The sequence below is a fragment of the Poecile atricapillus genome, chromosome 12 (genome assembly GCF_030490865.1).
Source record: "Poecile atricapillus isolate bPoeAtr1 chromosome 12, bPoeAtr1.hap1, whole genome shotgun sequence".
NCBI lineage: Eukaryota > Metazoa > Chordata > Aves > Passeriformes > Paridae > Poecile > Poecile atricapillus.
Window position 1 is genome coordinate 15207007 of NC_081260.1, and position 8617 is coordinate 15215623.

The following is an 8617-nucleotide window of genomic DNA, read 5'->3' on the forward strand; positions in this document are numbered from 1 at the left end:
GCAGCCTGGGCAGGGAGGGAGGTCCCCGGAGCAGGGATGAAAATGCCGCGCAGATCCCGGGCAGCGCTTTCCCTGCGCACCTGAGAGCCCCGGCCGGAGCCCCCCCGGCCCCAGCCTTGCCCCGCCCGGCCTCGCAGGAGATTCCCGGGACTCTCCGAGTGGAAATCGGGGATTTCTGCCCCTAATTCAGCACAGATGCCGCGGGCGGCGGGGCCGCGCTTTGAAGCGGAGCCGGGGCGGGGCTGCCTTAAAAAACACCCCAAAAACAACCAAACAAACAAAAAACAAAGCAAAAACGGGAGACAAAGCCAGAAGCGCTGCCCGGCGCTGTCACAGCCCAGGGGTGGCACCGGGTCTGTCGTGCCGGGGACACCGGAGGGGCCGCGTGTGACTGGCCCGTGGGGACAGCCCGGCGGGGCCCGAGGCGGGGCACGGCTCCCTTCTCTTGTCTCCCTCTTTTACTTTCACCCCCTTTTATTTCCCTTTTCCTGCCTTTTTCTTTCTTTTTCTACCCTTTTCTCTTTTTTTTTTTCTCCTTTTCTCCTTCTTTTCTGTTGATCTTTCTCCTTTCTTTCTTTCCCCCCCGGCTTTCTTTTTCTTTTTCTTTTTCGCTTTTGCGCTGGTTCTGGTTAAACGTTATTTGCACTTTTGTTGGAAAAGTGGCCCCTAGTGTGCAATTATGTCAAATTTCTTTGAGTTTTACAATTTAATGGAGAACAGTAACTCTTTTATTGATCCTAGACGGGGCCGGCTCCTCTTCCCCCTCTCCCCCCCACCCCTGTGGCTCTCCCCTCCCTCCCCCTCCAGCCCCCCCCCGTTACTCCCATGAAATGTCACTCAATGTTTCTTATGCTCCCACCAGTTTCCAAAACAAACAGAGGAGGCTGCAGCCGTCTATTGACTCAGTTGGATGCAAGAGGATCTCGCCGTGGCCGCTGCCCCCCGACGGGAGCCGTGCGGCGGCCGGGCGAGGGCCGCTGGATGCCGGCCGGGATGGAGCCGCCGCCGCCCGCCTGAGCCCCGCTGCCGCCCGGGGGGACCCCTGGCAGCCCGGGGGGGATGGCGCTCAGCTCCCGGGCTCACGCCTTCTCGGTGGAAGCCCTGGTGGGACGCTCGGCCAAGAGGAAGGTGCCGGAGGGTCGCGATGAGGAGCCCGGCCCCGGCTGCCGGCCGGGTCGCAGAGCCCCGGAGGCGGGTGGGTACCGGAGGGAGCCCGGCGAGGCGGGGAGCCAGGGCCGCCCCCTGCCCCGGCAGCCTCCCGAGCCGCCCCCTGCCCTTTGTGTTCCCTGCAGAGAAGCGACCCAAGGCCGGTGCCGAGAGCCGGGCGGGCGGGGTGCAGGTGGAGCTGCAGGGCTCCGAGCTCTGGAGGAGGTTCCACGACATCGGCACTGAGATGATCATCACCAAGGCCGGCAGGTACCGGCCGGCCCCCGCCGCCTCGCTCGGGCTCTGCTTTTCCTTTTTGGTTTTCGTTTCTCTTTCTTTTTTTTTTCTATTTTTCTTTTTTTCTTTTTTTCTTTTTTTTTTTTTTTTTGGATGGGGGGGTGATGGTATTGTTTCTTGAGTTTTTTTGTTTTGTTTAGTTTCGTTGTCTGGGGTTTCTCTGCTCTGTTGAGATATTTCACTTAGTTCTCCCCTTTTCCCTCTATTTTCGTTGAGTTCGATTTTCCCTCCTCCCGACGCCCGTTCCTATTTTCTCAGCCCCTTTTCGCCCCGTGAGCGGCAGCTGTGGCTCAGCCGCTGTCCCTGTCCCTGTCCCTGTCCCCGCAGGAGGATGTTCCCGTCGGTCCGGGTGAAGGTGAAGGGGCTGGAGCCGCTGCAGCAATATTACATCGCCATCGACGTCGTGCCCGTGGACTCCAAAAGATACAGGTACGGGGGGCACGGGCGGGGACCCCAGAGCCAGCGGGACCCCCTGCGCTGACGGCCGCGATCTGCGGTCCGAGCGGGGCACGGGGGTCGCACAGGGGTGCTGGGGGGATCCGCACGCACCTATAGAATCTATAGGTGCGCGTGGGTGTGGGGGGCGGGTGGGGACGGGCTCCCGCCGGCTGACACGGCCCGGCCCGGGCCAGGTACGTCTATCACAGCTCGCAGTGGATGGTGGCGGGGAACACGGACCACTCCTGCATCACCCCGCGCCTCTACATCCACCCCGACTCCCCCTGCTCGGGGGAGACCTGGATGAGGCAAATCATCAGCTTCGACCGCGTGAAGCTCACCAACAACGAGATGGACGACAAGGGGCACGTAGGTGTGGGGCAGCCCGGCCGGGGGGGCCGGGGAAGGGCAGAGCATCGCCCCGGGGCGCGGAGCATCATCCGGGGGGCAGCTCAGACTCAGGGCCGGGTCCTTCCTGAGCCTCGCCTCGGGTGTTATTCGTGCCCTTCTCCCTCCGGGGGGGCTCAGCCGCCTGTCCCCCCGCACAGATCATCCTGCAGTCCATGCACAAGTACAAGCCCCGCGTCCACGTTATCGCCCAGGATTCTCGCTTCGATCTAGCGCAGATCCAGTCGCTGCCGGCCGAGGGGGTGCAGACCTTCTCCTTCCAGGAGACCGAGTTCACCACCGTCACGGCCTACCAGAACCAGCAGGTGCCGGGGGTCGGGGGGATGGAGAGCCCTGGAGGTACCGGGGGTCGGGGGGATGGAGAGCCCCGGCGGTACCGGAGGTCGGGGGGGATGGAGAGCCCCGGCGGTACCGGGGGTCGGGGGGATGGAGAGCCCCGGGGGTCGGGGGGATGGAGAGGCCGGGCGGTACCGGGGGTCGGGGGGATGGAGAGCCCCGACGGCCGCGGCCGCCGGTCCCAGCCCGCCCCGCTCCCCTTCCCTTTCACCCCGCAGATCACGAAGCTGAAAATCGACAGGAATCCTTTCGCCAAAGGTTTTCGGGACCCCGGCAGGAACAGGTAAGGGCCGGGGCCGCCCCTTCGCCGCCCCCCACGCCCGCCGGCCCCGCGGCTGCGTTCAAGGCGCTCTCGCCCCGCAGGGGGGTCCTGGACGGGCTCCTGGAGACCTACCCGTGGAGAGCCCCCCTCGCCCTGGACTTCAAGGCTTTCGGCGCAGACAGCCAGGGTAAGTGAATCCCGCTCGCTGCCTCGCCCGGAGCTCCCCGAGGGGCTCCTCGAGGGGCTCAAATCATCAAAGATTACGAGGTTCGTCCAGAAAACGAATCCCTGCATTTTGAGGGAGTTAATTCCGCGCTGGTTTGGATAAAATTCCTGTGCAAGTGGATGCGAGAAGCCGGGAAGGACAGGATGAGGGCGCGGGCTGCTCCAGCCCCCGGCTGAAACCAGAGTTAGATGGGCAGAAAAAAAATATCTGAGTGTGCAGGGGGATAATTTGGAGTCGGGTTGTTCCGGCTTTGATCCTGTTACACTAATTGCTTCCAACCGGGTTGGGAATATCAACTACAAACGTGGAAGTGGCGACCGCCTGTGCTTTCTGCAGCGGCAGCTTCTGCGCCGACAAATGCCTTATGCAACAGAAAATAAAATTATCTGGTATTTAGGATGCAGCAGTCGCACAGAAATACAGAGAAGATGAGGAAAAATTTTGGGGGAAAACGCTCTCCTTCATCCTGACAAGAGCAACCGGTCCTTTACAGCCCTTTCCAAGAAAAACGGCTTCAGAAAGTAATATTTGAAAACATCCGTAGCGCCGAAGGGAAAAAACTAACAGCTCGTTTGCACATTGGAGCCCTTCAAGTTGCGTTTAAAGCCGCGAGTTAAACTCGTGTGTATCAGGAACTCTTCAAAGTCTTGGGACACACCAAGTCACCCCTGTGTCTGCCGGAAAATGCTGCAAAAATCACAGCAAAAATTCATGTTCTGCAGGTGTAGAAATGAGGGCACAAAGAAATCAGATTCGGGAGAAATTAAGAGGTTTATCAGTCGTAAGGAGAACTAAAATTATTATCACTAGTTGTTGGTAGTAGTAGTAGTAGCAGCTTTATTAATATTATTAATAGGGTTTTTTATTAATTTTACTTTTAGAAAATAATTTATGCAAAAAGCCCCTTTTGAACCCGTTTGCCGGGGGGAGGAGGTGGTGGATGAGCTGCATGAGGAATGAAACAACAGCAACTGCAATATTAAAGACCCTATAATATTATTGTACATATAATATTAGAGCTACCTGGGATTTTTAGATTTATTATTTTTCTTGTTTAATGTATTTGGTATTTTTCTTCAGGGTGGAATTCCTGGACTGATATAAATATAACAAAATCTGCAGTTCTACTACTAATAAAATAGATTCCTAAAGAAATGCTGTAAAACTGAAATCCCAAAGCTCTAAAACCAGGAGGTAAATTAAAAGAAATTATGATCAACAAGCTGAAGAAAGAATTGGCAGCAAAAATATATTTTTTTAAGCCTAATAGAAAGGGCAGAAAACATCTGCTCATTGATCTGCTTCATCGTTTCTGCTGCAATCCCCATTCCCAAACTCGCTGTGGGATATTTTTTCTCGGGATACCGTGCAGCAGATACTGACCCTGCTTTGCTCTGCTGTATCCAACCACGTAGGGGTTCTCTCACTGCCTCACAAACAAATATCAGCTCAATCCCATATTTTACATGACCCAAAGTCCCTGAGCTCTGGAGGACATCGGGATATGTCCATGGAGAGAGGACTGGATCCTGCCCCGCTGATGTCAGGGCACTGTCAGCAGCCACTGACATCAGCAGGGAAGGGTGAGACCTTCACGCCACAAAACCTTCCCGGATTATTGTGATCCAGGGCTGACCTGTGAGAAGCTCTGCTTGTTGGGAGTTTGGAAATTAATTCGCATCACATTCAAAATCTTTGTGCTTTAAGGTTTAAGAATTTTTTTATACCAGCAGATGTGGTTCAGTTTTACAGTTGATTTCGGGTCGCCGGTTGCGTGTCGAGTCGGATCAGATCCCAGCCAGGCATTGCATTGGTTGCAATTGAATGTAAATAGTAGCACAAACGGATCCACATTCCCTTACATCCTTTCCCAGTGATTTCAGTAAGAAATCAAAATAAAGGAGGGGGGAAAACCCCTCTGGAAGAATCTGGTAATGAGTGTGCAGTGGACATTTGGCTCTCCACAGGCGGGAGATGAAACCAGCATCTGTGTAGCACCAGGGCCGGCTGCTCCCGAGCACCATTCCCACCTCGGAGCAGCCATCCCGTCCCTGCTTCATTTTTACTCCTTGGGGTTGCTTTTCTCCTGAGTTCTGAAAGTGTTCATTCATCCCCTCCAGAAAGTAGGACGTTCACATGACTTGTGAGTTTGAATTTCTGGAGACACCGATAGCATTCAGGGGAATGTTTCAAATTGCTTGGGAAGCCAAGTGAAATGAGTCAATTCCTGTGAGCAGGAAGGTACAAAAAAAATTCTCCATCGGGCTGAATATGCTTTTTTGTTCTTATATCCAAGGGGAAAATGTTGTCTGGAATTTGCATGAAATATAGGGAACGTGAAATGGCAATGGTGCGTGTATAGCAAGGGAGGGTTATCGGTCATGCAGCCAGGTATGGATCCAGGTATGTGTGGAGCTGTGTTTACCATGATCCCAGTCCAAGGGATGGGATCAGACACGTGTGAATGCTGTTCTTAGACATATAGCAGCTAACAATAACCATTTGTGGATAGATCTTCCCGTTTTCCAGGAGCTGGTCTTTGGAGAGGGTTCGTGTTTGGATGGACACCGGCAGGAGGGAGACCTGGACTGGGAGCAGGAGTCCTCCAAGGATTGCTGGGCTGTGGACACCAGTTAGCCCAGCCTGGATGATTTCTGTTTTCCTTTCCAGGTGGGAGCTCCAGCTCTTCTCCAGTGGCCTCCAGCGGTGGGACCCCCTCTCCTCTGAACCCCCTGCTCTCTCCATCGTGCTCCCCTCCCACGCTTCACTTGCCCACGAGCAACCTGGGCATGTCGTGCCCCGAGAGCTTCCTGCACCCCCTCAACCTGCCCCTCTACTACAAGATCTGCCCTACGAGCTTCTTGAGACAGCAGGCGCTCCTCTTTCCGAGCCACGAAAAACTGGGAGCCACCAACCCACACCTTTTACCCCACTTCATGGTGGATATGCCCAAACTGTCTTCCCTGAAAAACGCCAAAGCCGAAGACTTAAACGCTCAGTGCCTACAAGCCCCCGGTTCTGCTGGTCAAATGCTGTATGGATTACATGCATCTGGAAACATTTTCCCATCAAGTCCCATTGCTCGGGAAGCACTTAATTGTTCTTTACATCCTCCATATGGCTTGTATGGTTATAACTTCTCTGTGCCATCCAGACTGATGAATGCAGCAGGGCATTTCAAAGTGAGTGACAGCATTCCGGCTGCTTTGAGGGACGGCAGATGCAATCACTCCAACTGGCACCCCACAATTAACCACTGCCTTTAGTGGGATCAGAGAATATTTCTGAGCTATGTAAAGCAAGTCCTTCCTTCCTCCATACCCAGGGGCTTGTTAGTTATTGACTCTGAAACACTGCATGGTACAGGAGCGGGATGGGCAAGCATTTAATCCTTTTTTTTTGTGGACAGAAGTGTTGTGTTGTGTTGTTGGGAGGGTGGAGGATCTGGGAGGGTCTGAGATGACCCTGAGGTGATACCTGTTGGCCACATTTATGTCACAGTTGTAGGTTAAGAGCAAACTGTCAGTCACCTTTTTACTATTTGCACTCTCAAGTGGGGCCATTGATGTCTGTGTTTCTACAACTCTGTTTTCTCTCTCTCTTGCCTTTAGATAGCTCAGAGCCCTGGGGAGCTGCTGCTCCCACTCAAGTTTTATCCCTAAATTTCAAAGGGACTGTCCAGGACATGGACTTTGCAAAGGAGCCACATCTAGCCAAGCGCTTGAGCTTGTTCTTAATTTCCCTTGGCTCTAATGGGTCCTAATTAATGACATAAAAGTCCCTCATTCTTCAAGACCCAGATGCCTCTGTTATCAGGGTGGGGACATAAATCCAAGTATCTGGTGCCAGGGTAAAGAAAAGCAGGATGAAAGAAGGATGAGGATGAGAAGCTGGAGGGGTGACCCAGAGCCCTTTTTTCCATGCCCCACCCTCCAGTGGCGCCAGCATCGATGGCGTGGTGGGAAGGAAGGATGGGATCACACATCTCTCCCGCCGTGGGATGGATCCATGGGGACATGGAGGATACATCCTGGAGAGTTGTGTGAGATGAAACAACCCCAGGAGCACAGCAGGACAATCCTCTGACCCAGAGCTCTCAGCCCCAAGGGACACAGAAGACCCAAGTGGGATCTCATCCAGCCTTGCCTGAGGGAAGGGCAGGGATGCTCCTGGCTCAGTCCCATGGAGAACACGGATCCTTTATGGTGAATTACAACTCTACAGGCCCTGGAACATGAAATTTTCAATTCCTTCCAAGATTCCTGTTTGTTTTCTTGTAACCTGTGGATATTTTTGTTATTCCTGTAAATAATCTCCAGCTCCCAAGGGCACCATGTAACTCATAATAAATCAGGACACAGGTTTTATTCTTTATTTGATCGATGTTCAGACTCTACCTAAAATCAAATTTCTCACTTGATAGATGGCAGAGATTGGAAAATAAGGCTTGGTTGGGATCAGCCCCATTTTGGGATTAATCCTATGTTTTCAAAGCCAACACACAATATAGAGGGATTAGGCACAGGCTTAAGAATCAAAACTGATACCGGAGTTTTGATTTTACTTTCATCTTTAATAGACAACAAATTCAGAACAGAACAAACAGTATCAAAAGCTGCTAAATTAACAAAAATTACACTTTCACTTTCATGAGACTTTGATAAAATTCAGACAAAATTTGTTTCCCTAATTTTCCTGCTTTGGGTGTTCACAGACCTCCCAGTAATGCCAGTATGAAACAGGGGGTTGTGAAGAACGGTCTGTACAACTGTAAAAATGAACAAACCTGCTTTATTGGGCCGTTTCTTAGCAGTTTATCTCCCTATTTTTATCGGGGAAAAAAAAAAAAAAGCACTTTTTGTTCCTTGGGAGTCCTTATTTCCAACATTGGTGGTGACTGAATTCCCGTGGTAAGTCCAGTGCTGACCCTGGCCAGCCTGTGTCCAGCTGAGTGACCACGACCCAGCCCCCACATGTGGTTGTACTCCTGGGGAGCTGGAAGGCTCTTCCCGATCAGTCACGGATTTCTGCAATGGGGGACTTCCAATTTTCCAAATATTTGCGGTTGCATAAGATATTCCAGAGTTGCTGGCCATGAGCTGTAATCCAGTAAATCAGTGTCTGGTTAAAACTGTGACTGATAATGACTGGAGAGATATTTTGGTGCGGTGATTTGCTCTACCAGGAATGATGCTCGGCTGATTCCAGTGGAATTGAGCTGTGGGTCCCGTAGGATCCCAGGTTTCACCATCCCCCCTCACCACAACCACATGGGAAACACACCCAGAGACTGATCCCTGCAAGGTCAGAGCGTGTCCCAGGGTTGTCACACTTTGGGAGGATGCTTGTCAGGCAGATCCAGAAATAACAATTTGTCTGTACGAGAGGTCGGCACAGCGTGAGAGGAGTGCTTGATCCAGGTTATCTGAGGGTAATTTCCATTTCCTTTGCCTTTCACCTCTTGGTTTTATCCTTTCAAAAATCAATCTAAGAAATAAAAAGGA

General features: G+C 52.6%; 1 protein-coding gene across 2 annotated transcripts; it reads left to right on the top strand.

The window, feature by feature from the left end:
- Nucleotides 1–1012: 1012 nt before the first annotated feature.
- Nucleotides 1013–6379, top strand: TBX22 (T-box transcription factor 22). 2 transcript variants are annotated; one of them, XM_058848152.1, is made up of 8 exons: nt 1013–1195; nt 1293–1416; nt 1771–1872; nt 2076–2250; nt 2430–2594; nt 2844–2908; nt 2989–3074; nt 5784–6379. In XM_058848152.1, exons 1-8 carry the CDS (start codon nt 1060–1062, stop codon nt 6377–6379), a joined length of 1449 nt encoding a protein of 482 aa, XP_058704135.1. In that variant the 5' UTR covers nt 1013–1059. The 2 variants fall into 2 exon arrangements, with proteins under 2 accessions (XP_058704135.1, XP_058704134.1); XM_058848151.1 differs by having other exon boundaries at nt 1013–1416.
- Nucleotides 6380–8617: the final 2238 nt, after the last annotated feature.

What these genes read in the sequence shown, in the direction of transcription:
- TBX22 (XM_058848151.1), top strand. Translation starts at nt 1,145, where the DNA reads ATGAGGAGCCCGGCCCCGGCTGCCGGCCGGGTCGCAGAGCCCCGGAGG. An exon ending in GTGGACTCCAAAAGATACAG is followed by an intron (nt 1,873 to 2,075) that starts GTACGGGGGGCA and finishes GGCCCGGGCCAG; the next exon opens with GTACGTCTATCACAGCTCGC. An exon ending in CGGCCTACCAGAACCAGCAG is followed by an intron (nt 2,595 to 2,843) that starts GTGCCGGGGGTC and finishes TTCACCCCGCAG; the next exon opens with ATCACGAAGCTGAAAATCGA.